The 17,089-nt window shown below is 50.8% G+C and overlaps 1 protein-coding gene and 1 long non-coding RNA gene across 4 annotated transcripts in view; one reads left to right on the top strand and one right to left on the bottom strand.

Moving 5' to 3' along the window:
- The first annotated feature begins 79 nt into the window (after positions 1–79).
- On the top strand, positions 80–10,984 carry LOC124251998 (uncharacterized). 2 transcript variants are annotated; one of them, XR_006891893.1, is made up of 2 exons: positions 80–1,084; positions 10,737–10,984. It is a non-coding gene; the product is annotated as an uncharacterized LOC124251998 (long non-coding RNA). The 2 variants fall into 2 exon arrangements; XR_006891892.1 differs by lacking the exon at positions 80–1,084 and adding an exon at positions 7,071–9,114.
- SIK2 (salt inducible kinase 2) overlaps positions 10,882–17,089 on the bottom strand; it is a 118,011-nt gene continuing 111,803 nt past the window's right edge. The window contains exons 12-16 of one of the 2 annotated variants that reach the window (XR_006891891.1): positions 16,882–17,045; positions 16,019–16,129; positions 14,939–15,030; positions 12,727–14,247; positions 10,882–12,182 (exon numbers count right to left, since the gene is read on the bottom strand). Coding sequence is in view for 1 of the 2 variants with exons in the window: in XM_046685032.1 (XP_046540988.1) it covers positions 13,611–14,247; positions 14,939–15,030; positions 16,019–16,129; positions 16,882–17,045 (1,004 nt within the window). In the remaining variant the exon portion in view is untranslated. Of the gene's footprint in view, positions 14,248–14,938; positions 15,031–16,018; positions 16,130–16,881; positions 17,046–17,089 lie in introns of both variants that reach the window. The other variant, XM_046685032.1, reaches the window with a different exon arrangement.

Raw genomic sequence — 17,089 nt, 5'->3', positions numbered from 1 at the left:
TGACCTTTGAGCTGTCTTATCCAGGCATCCAAGAGACTTGCATAGACCTTCAGGGGAACACACATGTCCCTCCTGACCCAGTGGTTAAGCTATGGCAATGCTCTCTTGTTGCAATTTTGTTATTAATCGCTGTGTTGTCATGGAGTTGAAAGTCTGGTGCTTTCCTGTAGAAGTCACATTGGATCCAGCCCCTAGGGATGGCAGGGCAGGTGGCCAAACAAGTTGGGTGCTTGTCCCACCCTCTGACTTACATTCCTTTGGCAATGCCTTCCTCTGGCACTCTTCCCTACAGCCTCCTAGTACTCCACTGCTTGGATATAAAACTGGAGGGGGCGGGAGCTGTTACCTGCGCTCCTTGCTTTAACAGATGAAGCAATTGTGGTCTGATGTTATGTAATTGCCCTCTGATTCTCTTGTATTCCTGTTTCCATCCAGTTCCTTGCTTCTCTTTCCTGTTCACTCACATGTCTTCAGTCCTCTTTTGTACCTAGAATAGTCTCACTATTCCCCATTTGCCTCCACGAGCCTGCTGTTTCCAGGAAATTACATAATGTTCAGTTGAGATGGAAATCTTCTGGAGGATGAAGAGAGTTTAATTACTCATTGGGTAGAAAAGCCAAGTCATTTCTTTCTCCAGAGTTGTTCTCTTAAACTGATATAGCCAGTTCTGAAAGGAGTCAGGTCTTTTCTGTCTGGTTTGGGCCCTGTAGGCTGTCAGTGACCAAGATGGGGAGCACCGAGCTGGCACCGTAAGGCCCAGTGGGAGGCACTTTCCATGGCTCTTGAGGGAAAGGCACCTTCAGTAAGGTCCTGGGTTGAACTAGCTTTCTCTGCACAGGGACCTGTGTGCTTCCCCACCTCAGCGCTGCAAGGGCAGGGCATCCTGGCTAGGGAGGCAGGTGGGCTTAGGAGGGCTGGACTCTGGTAAGGAACAGTTACAATGCCACTATCTGTATCTCTAGTGGTGGCCCAAAGGCTGAGGAAGCTAGATTTTCCTGTGAAGGACAGTGATGAGCCCAGCGTCCCTGGGGCTGACAAGAACCACTTCTGGAGACCCAGAGGGCCTAGAGAGGACACTGGGAAGGTAAGTGCCCCAGACACCCAGGCCTGAGTCCTCCCCTCTCATGGGCTGAGGGGTGGGTGGAGGGCAGCCAGCATGGCCTCGTGCTACAGGAGGCTAGGCAGAGAAGCAGGACCTCTAACTCCCTGAGGGGACAGTCAAGTTTTTAGGGCCAAGAGAGTCTATTTTTAAAGCCTGTTGCTGTTTCTTGTCCTTTGTTCTGGGAATGCTCTCTTAGGAGTGGGGTGGGCTTTCCAGAGCTCTGTCACTCCTGTGGTTTGAAGACTCCCCTCCCCCGTCAGAGACAGCGAGGCCCATGCAGAGGACGGGTGCTTTGGTGAAGAGTTGCTTGTAGAAATGGGCTGTTCCCACTTACCTCTCAAAATTTAGACAGTTTTTATTTGCTACAATTCCTCTCAGTCATTTCTATTCAAGTAAAAAACCATGCCTGTCAGTTTTACTGTGTAATAGACTGAATGTTTTACAAGCCCTATTTGATGCAACTCTGGAGAAGGTGTGCAAAAGTTTAAGTTCAGCAATTGGGGCTGGTGCTAGCCACTGCCCTGGAGCTATTACAAAGGCCATAAATGCGCAGAGGCTCTTGGCTGCCCTGTGCTGACACCAGGCTGCGTTTCGTTCATTCTGAAGATGGCATTCTCACCTGCTCCAGTGGGTTTGCTTGGTAAGATTCTAACATCAAAGTTTGCCTTCTGAATCTTCATGGCTGTTCCTTCATCGTATGTGAATTGAGGCTATGAGAACTTTTCCTGTTGTCCCGGCCCTAAGCTGCGGTCTTTCATCTTAGAATGTTCTCCCCTTCCTGCAGGGCCGCACACTGTTATCCCAGGGCCTGAGCAGCCAGGCGGGTCTGGTTTGGGCAGCTTTGGGCTGTTTCTGCAGTGGCTGCACTGCAGGAGGAAGTCCTGGGGTCACAATGCCACTCACAGCCTCAGCCATCGCCTGGGCCCTGACAGATGCCTGGGGTGGTCAGTCCTTTACGTCCTTACGTCTATTTCATAGAACTTGGTCTTAGGGAAGACACCTTGGCCAAAGGACTGGGAATAATAATTATATACTTTTAAGCCTAAACCATAGACTTCCTTGGGAAGAAAGGAGTTATATTTTCCTACAAATTCAGGATCAACTGGCCATGCCATTAAATGACGGTATGCCTCTGGCCAGAGCATGGAACAGTTGATGAGACTGCTCATGGCAGACTTACTCAGGTATGTAGGTGACCCCGTGATGGCCACAAGCTGTGGTAGCTGCTGTTCCTTGAGCCTCGAGCTCGGTAACTGTGTGCAGGCACCTCGTCTCAAGCACTTGGCAAATCTCTTCTCATCCTCACAACCACCCCGAGGGGTAGTGCTGTCAGCTTTGCTTTTCAGGTGGCTGTGAACCTCCCCCGAACCCTGTCATATCTACTGGGGGGTCTTTTCCAGCTGTGGAGGCCCGCAGTGCTAGGCCTCTGAGGCTGCAGATCATTTAACCCAGAAAAATCCCCTGCCCCGTGACTCAGGGAGCCCTCCCTGTGTTTGTTTCACTTAAGGAAAATGACCCGAGGGTGAGATGGAAAGGGAATTGGCTGTTGCCAGGCAGAGCCCTGCGTGTCAGGGGCCAGCAGCCAAGTGAGTGATCCAGGAAGTCATCCAATTGCAAACCAGACATTGTTTTTAACCCTTCACTCACTGTCTGGTGCAGAGCAGTCTCGCCCATCTGCCCAAATGGGGTCAGAGTGAACCTTGGCTGCTGAGAGCCCTGGGAACTGTCCTCAGTTCTGGGCTAGGCTCTGGGCCCTGCGGGAGCTATTTAGCATCCCCAAGCTTGGGCCTGCGACTTGCTCCAAGAGAGAACAGCCCCAAGGGGTGAGAGCCAGTTCCTTTTGGTGAAGGAAAGGTACCTGCTTGGTTACTCAGAGACTGGCCCTTGGGGTTTGCAGAGCAGTCTGTACTCTGGATGTTGCACGTGCCCCACGTGCAGGACCTGCCAGGAAGGAGTGTGGCCACCTTGCACTCCCTGCCAGCCCTGGGTCAACTCAGCTACTCCTTCCTGGTGGTGGCAGACAGGTGGTCTCCCCTCCTAGTCAGGTGGGACTGCCCTCCTGGACGGTCCACGGGTTGCTCTGACGACAGGGCTGCTGACGGGCCTCTGTCAGGCGAGGGTTAACAGAGGATTTGTTTATTGAATCACGAAGAAGCTGTCACATGATTTTAATCAAAACACCATTTCCCTGACAACAGTGATGTCAGTCTTGTTATTGCAGGAAGGAGCAGCTGTGAGGGACAGTCATTCTCCACCCCGAGCCCAGGTTTGGAGACTGAAATCAAGTGAAGCATCCATAAATGCAGGCACTGATGTACCGAATGCACCCTCCTTTTCCTCTTCTCTCTGTGCGAGCAGTCTGTCTTGCACAGACACTGGCCGGAGCCCGCCCCTTGCACCCGGAGTCTGCTGAGATCTCACCTTCTGCACCCCTTGCTGCTTCTAACTTGTTTCTACTTCTGGTTTTTCCAGTTTTCCTTATTTTCCCCAAACTCAGAGTCGTTTGGGCCCCTGGGATCTCTGGCTTTTGCCTTCTGGCATCCGTCTCTCCTCCATGTTCTAAACCAGCACTTGCTGGTGAACCAGGCAGTTCCGGCTCGGCTGAGGTGGGGGCCATTCTGCAGCTCAGGAATCCCAGCTCTTTCAGGAGCCAGCTTCCTGGGGGAGGCAGGGCTGCCTGTCCTGTCCTTGTCCCTCCTGACAGCAGGTTAGGAGGGCCTATGTGCTGCCGGAGGGTCTCCAGGGCATTTCTAAGGAGCTTGGCTGTGGATGACTGAAGGGCGGGAGCTCCTCCAGGGCCAACCTCGGGCTGGGGGATTAGTTCTCTTGAACGAGAGGTCTGTGTGCATCTCCCTGAGGGCTGGCAGCAGAGGTCAGTGCAGGGAGGTCAGCACTGGGCCGGTCACAGGCCCAGCCAGAGCCGTGTTCTCCACTGTAGGGGCTAGGGGCTCGAGCGGCTGTCTGCAGAGAAAGACCTCCCAGGCCCTTCAATGCTTCTCCACCAGGAGCTTGGCCTAAAAGTTAGAGATGGATAAGACAGGCCTTCTAGGTGGGACCTGGATTCTCGTGGATGTTCTTATGTCTGTGGTACCCATGGCTGGCGCTGCCCAGAACTCTTCACAGAAAATAAAGACATCCTGGGCAAAGTTCTTGGTTCTCAACGTGGACCAGGTGTTCAGAAGAGGGCACCCACCGTTTAATCTGTGAAGAGATTTCACAGGCACCAAGCAACCGTTTTCTCTGTCTGGTGTTGGGACAGTCAAGAGTTAAATGAAAGCAAGACAGGTGGAGGTGAGGTACGCTTTCTTGGTGGGCAGTGCTATGTCAGGCTGCGCTGGACTCGCACAGTAGCATGCAAGTTAAGTCAGCCAGTCTATGTTCCCAAGTTACCGTGGGGAATAATGAGCCTTTGCGATGATTTGCTCAGGTTAGTGGCTGGGCTGGGAGTGGTGCCAGGAGCTGAGGACTCAGTCAGAGGTTCTTTGCTGCCTCCCAGGCTGTTCCTGGCAGAGAATGGGAAGGCACCACCATGCCCGGGTGGCCTTTCTGGCCAGGGTGGCTGCTCCAGGGGGTGGGCTGGGGGAAGCTTGGCCCGGCTTTCCCAGCCTTGGTCCTGGCCAGGCCCTCCTTGCCAGGCCCTTTCATCCCTGGGGCCTCTTCCAACTGCCTGCCTGCCCTTTGGCCCCCTTTGTTGGCACAGGGACCCTGCTAAACCTTTGGGCTTCTCTAGTGACCAGAGGTCAGTTCTAGTGGGTCCCAGACAAGTCAGCTGAACTGTAAACCCATCCTTCGCATGGCGTGCTTCTAGGAAAGCTCTGGGGGGTTTTCCCTCAGTTCAGTTGTGTCCCACTTGCCAACCGTGCGGGCGGCCCTGGCATGGTAATGGACTCCTGAGGGTCAGAGTTCTCAGTCAGGCCTCCTTTGGGGCATCTCAGGCCCCATTATTCTCTCCTCTTTGGGGAGTGAGGAGAGAGACTGAGTCAGAAACTCTGAAAGCCTGCCTGATGAAGAGAGTGACTCGATTTTCCCTTGGAGAGGTCAAATCCCCAATGCCTCATTTCTTCTGAGCCCAGATTTTCTGAGCTTTCTGCCTGGCCAGCTCTTGGAGGTTCAGCTGCAGGGGATCCGCTTCCCATGGTGTGGTGAACTCCCTCGCCTGATCTGGGCTCCTTGCTTCATGGCTTAGCCCTGCACCTGCTTTGCCTGGGCTTCAGACCCTGCCAATTCAGACCAGCTCTGAGTCAGTCCTGCTGGGGAAAGTCCCCTAGAAAGGTACCCGAAGGGAGGTAGCAGTGCTCCCTAGGGGTATTTGCAACTGCAGGTCCAGAGGAGTTCAGCTGTGCTGGGGGGCTGGGACGTCCGAGCAGGAAGGCTTGTTGTAGTGGAATGGCTGGAGACACACGGCAGGCTCCCCACTAGGCCTGGCCTGGCTTTCGGGTTTGGCCTCAGTGGTTTGTGGTCATAGCTATATACCTGGGTGGGGGCAGGGCTGCCAGTGAACCCTTCACTTCAAGACCCACATTTGTCTCCCAAAAGGACATCGTAAAGGATGAAGCCGTGTGTAGGTATGCTCTCCCTTCAGAGCTGCTCAGTCTTGTCAATTATTTGAAGTGACATCACTGCTGAGGCTGAAACGAGGACAGAGTCATCTCTCTTCAGCCCCCTGGGCAGAGCAGCTGTAGCCTGTGCAGGTGACATTTATTTTGCAGCTACGTGGCACCCAGGATTTAGTGCACAAAGCCCAGAACTTCCTCCCATGGTGTGCCGGGGCTGCGGGCAGAGCACAGGGCTCTCTCCCTTACCTGGATTCCCCCAGGGAGGGATTGGAACACTCAGCAGGGAGAGTGCCGACAAGAACTGGAACTCTGAAAAGGCCCGAGGGGTTGTGCTCTTTCTCAGTCAGGGGTTAGAAACCCCTCTAACCCCATGAATGGGCCTCAGGGAGTCCAGAAACTAACTCCTCCCTTGAAATTATCTGTCCAAGGTTGTATGTCTGTGTACATGTTTCCTGGGAAGAGGGTCCAAAGCTTTTATCAGCATGTCAAAGGGATCTGTGAAACCTCAATTTGCGAACTAGTAGGGTAGGAAGGAGCAGATGGCCAAGAACGGAACCTTGGGGCTCTGTTACTACCCTGCCTGGGAAGGGCCCTGACTAGCGGGGACAGGTGTGCTCTGGTGAGTGGCACTGCAGACACTGCCTCCTTTTGGAGTGTGGGCACTGTCAGCGAGCTCTAGGCCCTGAGCCCTGCCAGGCAGAGGAGTTCAGGTCTCCCTGGCCCCAGTCTCTTCCTCTACCCTGCGCTGAGCCTTTGGCTCATGAGAGCCACAGAACTGAAGGATGTTCTGGATAATGTGGAGGTTGCGCTTGACTGGCCGCTGAAGTTCCGGCCAGTCTCTGCTGGCAGGCCTGTTATTTTTGCCTGGACGCTGGACGCTGGGGTTGTTTTTGGCAATACAAATAAAAATGATGGAGAAATTTGGTGGGAAAGGGCAAAGTCTGCAAAACATCGTTATTGAAATTAAGCGCCTTCCTTAAAAAAAAAAGCAATTGAAACTCTGTGTTACTGAATTCTTGGGCAGCCAAACAGGGCTAACAGCCATTTTGGGGCAGGACTGAGCACTGTAAGTGGGGCTGGGGCAGCAGAACAAGCCTATGGAGAGGGGGCTCTCCTCCTGCTCTTGGTTGGCTGCTCCAGTCTCCCACCCAGCCGGCCAGGCGGCCAGCAGATGATCCCTCAGTTTGGGAACTGTCTCAGCTCTATAGCATGGGCTCAACTGGAATGATGTGCGTGAAACCAAATCTCAGTTGAACTTGCTGCCAGAAAGTAGGATTTAATACGCCCTTTCACTCGGGCTCTGGCATGAGAACAGGTCCCGAACGCATGAGAGCGGCCCCAAATGCTCAGCAAATGGGTTCTGCAGCACCTGAGGGAGGGCACTGAGCTGCTGCCTGTGCTGTGAGGGGTCCCCAGTGTGTGTGCGCGCGTGCATGTGTGCACGCACGCCAGACGGACGCCTTGTGCAGGCCCCAGAGAATACGTGCTAGCATAAGTCGCAGGGTCTTGCTGCACCTCCCCCCCTGCCCCTTGCCCTGCAGCTGGTTTGTCCTGGGGGAGCCCAGTGCACCCGGCTCCTCTGCTGCTCCTGCTGCCTCTCTGAGTGGCCCGGAGCACGAGGCAGCGCCCAGCCAGCTTCCGTCAGCGCTCTGCGGCGGCTAACGTGTACTCAGGCGACTTGGGAGCGAGGTATTATTTACCCTGCTGACGTCAATGAGAACATATTATCCACTGTCCTTTTCTGTAGCCTGAAATGAGCATCAGCACTTAGGGAACACAGCCACCTTCCATACTTCAAAAATCCCACCCGAGGCCTGACGAGGTGAAGGCCCTACCTCATCCGCCTGACATGCATCTCACCCAGGCTCTTAGAAAAGAACTTGTTTTTATTTTAATTCAAGAGGGTGGAAACGTAAAAACAGTACATTTTCTTTGCAGAAAATTACCCCCATTTAAATTACTGTTTGATACAAAGATCATTTATTAAACCACATTTTAGGCAATTTTCTAACATTGAGTGACAGGTTACATTTTGATTTTTTCACATTGGAGCTATTATGATTTGCACTCAAAATACAAAGCTATTGAACTCACCACTTTTTCTTAGTAATTAATAAAAAAGCACACAGGAAAAATAACTACAATTAGATTAACTTTATCAAAAGTAACTCACAAACCAAACATCCAGCAAAGGCCACCCTCCTCCCTTCAGCAATAAGCAAATATTCTTGCCGTTTCTACAAAGTGCAAATAACTCCGGATCACTTTTATTTCTTAAACTGCAGTCCCCAAAGAGAAGCAAATCTCCTTTTCTCTCTGCTGCTTTTGCCTTCGGAGATGCTGGTGGAGGCGGATTTCTTTTACCCTTGGTGGTGGGAAGGCCTCCCCACTGGAATTTCCTTGACTGAGCGAATCTTCGAGAGACAGGCATCCCACAGCCAGCGGCGAGTCCCAGGTCTCTGTAGTTGCTAATGTAACATCATTCCAATCTGGGGTCATATTTTTCCAGGATGTTATTTTGCACTTCTATTTTTAAAGCTCCTGCCTACCCACCCACTTTGCCTCTGAAAAGACAAAATCTTCAATCAAAGTATGTTATTTGTTTTAACCCTACAAGTGTCTAATTGGCATTTCTCCTCGATGGGCCTTCACTGTAAAGAAACGTTACGCCCCTCCTCAGGACCAGGCTGGGTCCATGATTCTTCTCTGTGCAGCCCCCTTTCTTGGGGTTGGGTTTGTTGGCCTGCAGTGGGGGCCCAGAGCTGTGCAGTTTGGCCCCTTGGCAATCAAGGAAGGGTGGGTCCTTCTATCATATGCTCCTGTAGGAAATCACTATATCGCGCAACTTGGAGAAACTAGACATGTTGATGTGAACCTAACTTCTGTAGTTAACTGGACACTGGAAGGATGGCAGTCTGTGGGGTCTGTGTCCCCTTAGCCTTGTTCATGCAGGGCCACCTGGACAACTGCAGTTGTCACCTGGAGGGCACCTCTTTCCCAAAGCCAAGCAGCTGTCAAGTGGACAACAAGGTTGTGGGGACAGTGTCACATTCACCCAATGCTTCACCATGATGGGGACTCTGTTTATACAGCTGTTTGCTCATGAAGAGTCCACTGCTACCAAGGAGGGCAAAGGGCGCCCAGCGAGAAGCCGGAAAACCCACGAGCTTGTCCTGGCCGCTCCGCACACGAGCTCTGTGCACTTGGACAAGTCACGTCAACAAGTCATGTGTTTGCCAAGAGCTTGGCTTTCCTCAGCTGTAAAATGAGGACTCTACCTGCCCAAATGACTCCATGGAATTGTGAGGATCAGAAGAGCTGGCCTGTGAAAGTGCTGGCCTATCGGTGCAGGTGTCAGCTATTGCTCCTCTCCCCAGGCGAGTGGAACGTCGGGCAGGAACCGGCACAGTGGGCGCTGGCTAGGGCGCTGCTGCCTGTTGCTCAGTGTCTGCAACGGTAGGTGCCGTCTCCTGCCAGACGTGTCGAAATCTGCCCAGATAAGATGTGGTGTAAACTAGGGTGGCTGTGAGCCTTCTGGAATCAGCCAGGCTACCTTAATGGGGAAAAAATGGTAAAACAAGTATGTGAGGGGCACTGTGAGACCAGACACTCTGAGGCAAAAGGGGCTTTGGAAGGCCAGCCTGTGTTTATCCTGCTGCCTTCCAGGGGCCGCAGGCCGAGACAGAAAGGGCTCCGTAACCAGTCACTTTCCTGGGGCCGCAGGCCCGGGAGGACCGTACTACTGAACCTGTGAGAAGGGATACATAAATGAAAAAGATTTATCTTTGTCCAGTTTAGAAACAGAGGCAGATGATACTGCTCTTGTCTTCCACACATCACTTTGAAGATAAGTTCTGTACGAATTTCCTTTAAAAGCAACAAAATGATCAAAGGTCCCTGCCTAGACAATGACTCCAACTTACTACCTGTTCTCCAGTTTTTACCTTTGATGTCTAGGCACAAAGGGACCGAGCGGCTCGGGTGGCTTCCGAGGAGGCAGGAGAGGCAGCCCAGTGTGGGGTGCAGATGCAGCCCAGGTCAGCCCCAGCACTGGGACTCTGCAGCTGCTCACTGGGGCCAGTGTTGTCAAGTGACACTATGTACTGTCTCTAGAGGAGGAGGAATGTGAAAAAGTTATCCCCACTATGAATTTCCTTTAAACCCTTAGGGTGCCTGAGGGTAACTGTTGAATAGGGGTTTTTAAATGTAATACAGAGCTGAAAAATTCTACCCCAACATAGCACCCAATATTTAAGTACCTGCAAAAGAAGCCACTCATGTCCTCCTGTCCACCTGTCTGAACTGCCTGCCCCTGGCCAGAGGCTGTGCTCACCTCCGCACCGGGACCCCGGGCCAGCTAGCACGAGAAGCTGCTGCTTGTCCCCTTTCTTTAGCTTCTGGTTGGCCACCCTGTCACTCTAGCTGAGCACACACCCTTCTCCCCAACTCTAACGATTAGGCAGAATTCTTTTCTCCGAGAGCCCCCCTTTTAGGTACTAATGACAGTGTGGGGGCAGAGTGGGAGAGGCCAGTGCCAGATGAGTCCCTTCTGCAGAGGCCTTATGTCTACTGGAGGGCGATACTCCCCCAAGGTGGTTGCCTCTCGCCCCATAAGGACACAGGGCACCCCCCTTCCTCCAGGAACTCCGGCCAAGGGCTGCCTTTAGTCCCCATCCCAAGCTCCTGCCAGTCCCACCTAACCAACGCAGGACAGCTTAAACCCTCGCGAGTTCTTTATTTCTGAGGAAGAAAGGGACTTTCTCTTTCCCAGGAGGCAGAGTTTGATTCAGAAAGGAAGGGGTTTTGTTCATACCAGAACTCACAGAGTCCTTTAGTCCCATCTCCTGGTCCTCCGTGGCGGCCCCAGATGTCTCCCATTACGCCGATGTTGGAGGGTGGCTGGTGTGGCGAACCTTCTGCCCCCTTCTCTGTTGCCAAGGTAGCAAGAGGCCAGTGCAGGCCCGGGAGGGGCAGAGGGGGCGAGGGCCGGCGAGGCGTCGTCAGTGGAGCTCACGGCAGTTTTGAAATGGAGCAGCCACCCTCCCTCTTTGCATTAACACGCTCTGTTTGCCTTACAGGGACCTGCGTATCAGCTGCACGTAAATACCAGAGACACACTTGCCCGACTAGAAATGGCAGAACTAGTGCTTTTTTTCCCAAAGCAGAGACTAATACCCCTGGATTAAAAAAAGAACATAAACAAAAAAGAAAGTACCACACATATTGCACTTTTTGCTGAATGAAATTTTTACCTCACGTTCATTTCACCAAAGTCTCTTCAGAGGAGCCTGGTTTACAAAGTAATAAAGCTAATGATTATTATACAGTAGTGTACACACTGCTAATGTGAAACAGACTGGAAAGAAAGTCGTTCTTTCAAAGCAGCCTCTCATAAAAAGAGAGGTACGAAGCCTTCTTAGTGTTACTTCAGTATTTGTGAGGAGAAAACGGCTTGGCAGCTTACACAGGTCACTAGTTAGGGGACAGAGCAACGGCAATGATCAGACAGGGCTGGGAAAACACCTGATTGACCAACAGAAGCAGTCTCCTCTCACCACCTTACGTTTCAGTAAATACAGATCGTTAGGGAATTTATTGATTTCTGCTTGAAATAAATGAGAAAAACAAACAGGAGCTTACAACACAGGTCCGGCAGGCGGGTCACGCACTGGCCAGGCGAGTGCCCGCGCCGCTGGTCTGTCGGTTCCTACCATACCTGGCCCTGCTGGTGCCTCCCCATGTCTCTCTCTGGGCCCTTTAACCTTCCAACAGCCTCGCCGCTGTCTCTCATCTGTCAGCCCGCTTGTCCTGCCATAGCTCCGAGGTTTCCCAGGCTAAGTGGCTGATGGCCTTGCCGGGAGGCAGGTGTTTATGCCAATCTGTAACTGTGCCATTCCTGCGACTCTGAAATGAGCGGCCTGGATTTTCAATCTGGAAAGCGTTTTAATTTTATAAATATTACAGCGCTTCTGTAGTATATTTTGGGAAATATCCTTCAGCCTAAACAAATCAAGCCCTATTTTATAACTGGCTTATTTTGCAAAACCTTAGAACAGATTAGAGATCTTAATGAAAGGATCTCTTAAATGAAACGATGTGATCTATTTCACGAAATCATCAATCTTAAGCATGAAGGAGAATAATCCATAGAAGGAACATCATTCTTCCTGGATTTTCACTGCGTGTTGCTAAATCACAGCATGACAGTCCTCCACACCACCCTTTCTTGCTAACACCCAGAGTCCAACCCCACGCAGAGAGCCTCTGTGAACGGGCCTGGCGCCAAGTGGAGCCGGTGACAAGGATGCTCCAGTTACCAATGCTGGGCGGGGCTGGGCGGGGGCCGGAACGGAACTCCTTAGACTTTCCATGCTTCTCCTCACCTGCCTGGACACTTACTACAAAGAGGAAAGGCAACTTAAAGGTGTGTTCTAGATGCAGCATCACTGGAGTATCTCTCTTCTTTGTGCTTTAAGGAAGATGCTTTGTGCTTAGCGCATTCATCTGCTGATAGACAAGCCGTTCTAAAGGACAGAAACGATAGTCTTTGTAAATAATACTGAATTTGTAACCCTTGGATGTTACTGTCCAAATGACAAGTTACTCATTACGTCTAGGTATACAGTTAACTAGCTGTAGGATCTAGTTTTTACTTACTCTGATGAATGAATTGTAAGGGTTAATTTACTAGTAAGATAATGTGTTTGGCAGATGATCTGCTTAAATGGTTAACACATCTGTGGTTTTTGAATATTGCTGTAATACTTGAACATTTCATTACAAGTCAAAACTTTACGAAAATTAAGAATGCGATTCCCACATGGTGGAAAACAAACTCTGAAGTGACTTTGGATTTAGCATTGACATCAATGGAAAACTATTGGTTTCTACAGAAAAGAAAGAATTAAAGCATGATCTGGGGGAAAAGGCACAGCACTACCACTTCACATGGGAGATCAAAGTTCATTTGTCTTGTCCTTAAAATTGCTAAGCCCTATATGAAACTGTCCAAATATACAAAGCTCAAACTACTAGCAACATAGAGTGTAAAGTCAAAGTAGTTATTACATTTTAAAAGAGACGCCAGGTCCTCTAAAGACCCACTGCTCGAACCAGAAGTCTCCACAAGGACTGTGCAGGGAGAGCCCGTCTTCCCCGGCCCGGGGCTGCTGCTCCTGACGGCTTCTTGAATTTGTGCCCCCAGTCTCCACTGCGGTGGGTCTCTGGTTCTACAGGTGACATCTTTGGAGCCAAGTACACTCTGACGTTCTGTAACCCAGGGCACCTTCTGAAGTGGTGTGTCACCCGCTCCCAGGGGGAGACGACCACTGGTCTCAGGGGTCAGTACCAGCCGTTATGTAGTGGCCCCTGAAACAAAGCTCACACTCTACTGCTTTGCAATGGCCTCAGGGACAACTTGCCTCAGCAGCTTAGAACTTAGGATTCAATGACCAAGTACACTGTCCTTTATTTCCTGTGCATCAAATTTCATTATGCGTTCTTGATCTGCCTTTAAGCAACATGTTGTTGCTTGGCTTCAGTGAAAAATATATTGCCTTTTTTTTTGCCCATATACAATGGCACACATTTTTCCTGCGTTCACCAAGGTCTCCCTCGATAACGAATTGGTGTAGTTCTGCATAAAACCTGGGTCTGGATGCCTTCTTCGTATAAAAACATTTTTTGGTGCCTCCCGTGAGAGCTTGCTCCACTTGACCTAAGGGCGTGAGCTTCCGCCTACAACTATGTTCCAGCACTTGCCACAGAAAACTGGTGGGACAGAGGCAGGAGGAAGCAACATCCACCCGGCCAGGCCCTCTGATTCCAGTTGGGTGACTTGATTTTTTCCCCATTAGGGAGAGGGCAGGAAAATAAGCTTTAAATTTAAAAGGCTGGAATACAAATAGAAATACTCTTCCTTTACTTGACCCGCCTTACTTCCTGTGCTGAGGTTAATTTACCAGGACGTAACCACTGTGCTGTGGGTCCACAGCCTCTAGCATTTCACAATCGAAGAGTCCAGGGAACTCAGAGAGGGCTAGAGGGTCGTAGCTGGAGGGGGCCTCCTGCGGTCCTGAGCTCCTGGGACAGTCCGGAGCTGCCATGCCGCTCTGCTGGGCTCCATCCATGGGGTACTGACAGGCAGTGGGATAGTCTGGCTCAGGGGAGGCAGCGCCTGGCAGCTCACAAGTCTGATAGGAGAACTGTAAGGGCGCTGGGGCAGCTCCCGACTGTTGTGGCGGTGGTGGCGGCGGCGGCGGCGGTGGCGGCTGCTGCTGCTGCAAGTGCACGGGCAGCGGCGGTGGAGCCCGGGGACCAGGCGAGGAGGGCAGGGGCTGCAGCCGCATCTCCTGGTACTGGCGGAGGAAAGGGCTGTATTGCATTTGCTCTGAAGCAGGCTCCAGGACGGGGCTCAGAGGCTGGGTCAGGCTGAATGGCGGTGGCTGCTGTGATGGCGGTGGTGTCTCCTGGTGGGGCAGGGGCAGCTGCTGACTCTGCTGTGGGTAGGAGCTCTCCGCTATTTGCATCTGATTAAAATACGCCTGCAGCTGAGACTGTTTCTGGAGGAAGAGTCGCTTCTGTTGGAGTCTAAATGACAATACCGAAAGAAAGAATTTTAAATCCTCTTCAGTGACGGCCATTTTAATGTAAATCCAGTATCAGTCATTAGCTTTAGTCCCCCACCTCTCTCTTTCCCGTGGCAGAAGAAAACAAAGTAGGGGTAGGAACCAATCGTGTCTGGTTTCCTAAACCCCCCATTCTGACCCCTCGGTGCTAAAGTGAACACTAATTCATTTTCTCTAATACTCTGAGTTTTTCTCCCTATGAAGCAGGAGGCTAATTTCCCATCTGGAGTGATTCAAAGGTGTGGTGACACCTTGGCTTCTGTGGGTGTCTGGAGGTTGATGGATTAGGTAATTCTACCTTGGCCAAGCGGCTTGTACTAGTGAGGCCTAGGGCAGGAATACTGCAAGAGAGGACGGAGGCCTTCCCTGCAGTATAACCCACTTAAATCGCATGAGCTCGTGGATTCTGAAAGCATAATATATTCACAACCCAAAGGGGAAATGCCAGACGAAAAGGAAAACAAAGCACATTTGGGGCTGCTATGTCCTAAAAGGCCCATGTTCCATGGACGCTGGAATATCTGCATTGACGATCAGGTCTTGACACCTATTTTCCTAGTAGAGGCAAACACCTGGGGAAAAGGACAACACATCCAGCATTCTTAAGTCTTCCATAAAGAAAGTGACTTCTTTGGCCAAAGACCCCTTCTCACCTGTGTTCCTGCAGCTGCTGTTCAAGGCTCCTCGGTGGTTCTTTACAATAAAGCTGACAGGTGTTCTGGGCTTTTGACAGAAGGCTGGGCTTCTGGAAGAGCAGAAAAATAATACAAGCATGACAATATGTTGTTATCCAGAATGCAGTCATTAGATTGTAGTTCTGCCTAAAGCATGAAGCCAAGTGTGTCCTCCAGAACCCACGCAGAGTGAATGGACTGCCACCTGCGCACTGAGACCCTGGCAGAGCCCGTGGCCCTGCAGCATTGGGTCAGCAGGCCTGGAGTGCCTCAGCTCTAATCTACTTCAGTTTTCCATTTCTAAAAGTCCTGTAAGACTGTGAGGTTCACAGAGATTAAAAACAATGAGAAAAGTGGAGTTAAGTCTTGATAGCAAAGGCCACAGTACCTGCTGAATGAACGAATGATTCATTCTTTTTTTTGAGGAAGCTTAGCCCTGAGCTAACTGCTGCCAATCCTCCTCTTATTTCTGAGGAAGGCTGGCCCTGAGCTAACATCCGTGCCCATCTTCCTCTACTTTATATGTGGGACATCTACCACAGCGTGGCTTGCCAAGTGATGCCATGTCCGCACCCAGGATCCGAACCGGCGAACCCCAGGCCACCGAAGCGGAACGTGTGCACTAACTGCTGTGCCACCGGGCCGGCCTCTGATTCATTCTTCATGGGATCTATGTTGTATCATTTTTAAAGATTTTTCGGGCACCAATGTAGAAGAAAGTTGATATTAAAATTTTGCTGACTTGAGATTTCCATTTTATTTATTATTCATTAAGAGGCATAACATTAGAAGCAAAGAAGCCAGGTTTCCCTTCCTACCACTCAGTGGCATTGTCCTTTCCTGGGGCCTGAGGACAAATCCTTTTTTGCCGCCAACACAGAGCATAAGGCTAAGTCTCAACATGTTTCTAGAAACTACAAGTGCAGAGTTGAACCTACCTGCCTATAAGGAATCAAGCAGCTACCCTAAAAAAATACCAAGCAAAATGGGCTTCTGCTGTGCAGAAAGGCAGGTTCTGGATGAGTGGAGTGAGCTGGGGTGACAAGGGGAGGCTCCCACCTGGAGTCTGTGCTGCAGGTACTGGGCTTCCAGGCCTTGCCGCTGGGAGAGCTGAGGACGCACGCTGGTGGCGAGAGCAGACACGCTTTTCTGCTGTTGAGAAACTTCCTCCTGAGGAGCAAGGGGTGAAAATATTTTCAGTTCTCCGTGTGGGAGAAAGTTTCAGTTCTCAGTTTAAGCACCTTGGGAAACGTCCAGAGGAACTCCAGCTCTGTGGGCCACGACACTCCAAGCTCTTGACACAGCTAGTAGGCTGAGGGTTAATCACGCTGCAGAAAATTTACACAGGTATCATCTGTAGTAAACGATTACCCAGTCAGTACTGGAGCAAAGGCTCTTGATGTCATCAGGAGGCCACTACTTTCATGTGGGCATTGAATGCTATAATATCCTTGATGCACTGAAAATAGGCTCAAAATGAAATTTACTGGATCAACAATATTTTTCTGTGTTTTTAGCATAAATAATCCACTTGTAATAGTTAATGAAGTGATATCACATCAAAGGTAGTGGCAACAAGCTTCTCATTTCTGTGAAGTTTACTCTTCTTAATTTTTATGTGTGTTGGGGGGGCAGTTCAAGGGAGACTGTAAGAGCTAATTCATATCAAATCTGCCCTATGAACCAAACAGAGCTTGAGAGCGTCTAGGCCTCCGTGCAGTACTGATCCCCCAGGGCCAATGCGGGTGTGTCTCACCCATCAGTGGCAGGTGGCAGCAACAAGGAAAGCTTTCAGGCTGTGGGCTTCCCCAGTGAGCCTTTGTGCTCTAGGACTGGAGTAAATCCTCTAGATGAAACAACATATCTTCAGGACAGACTCACGCCTCATCGTCAGCACTGTGGGAAGGGTCCAGGGCACCCACCTGAGGGGAGCTGCTGGCCAGGTCTTGGAGCTGAGGAGCAGCTGAGGCCAAGTTAGGGTCTGCCTCCGATCCTATTTGTTCATACAGCAACTGCACTTTATTCAACTCTAGGATTCCTTTGGTTCTAGCCAGATTTTGAAGATGTTGTCTAAATGCTACAATTCCTGAAAGAAAGAATAAGGACCAAACAGTTTAAATAAAACACAAG

The sequence above is a fragment of the Equus quagga genome, chromosome 14 (genome assembly GCF_021613505.1).
Source record: "Equus quagga isolate Etosha38 chromosome 14, UCLA_HA_Equagga_1.0, whole genome shotgun sequence".
NCBI classification, from domain to species: domain Eukaryota; kingdom Metazoa; phylum Chordata; class Mammalia; order Perissodactyla; family Equidae; genus Equus; species Equus quagga.
This window is presented reverse-complemented; position numbering and strand designations above follow the sequence as displayed.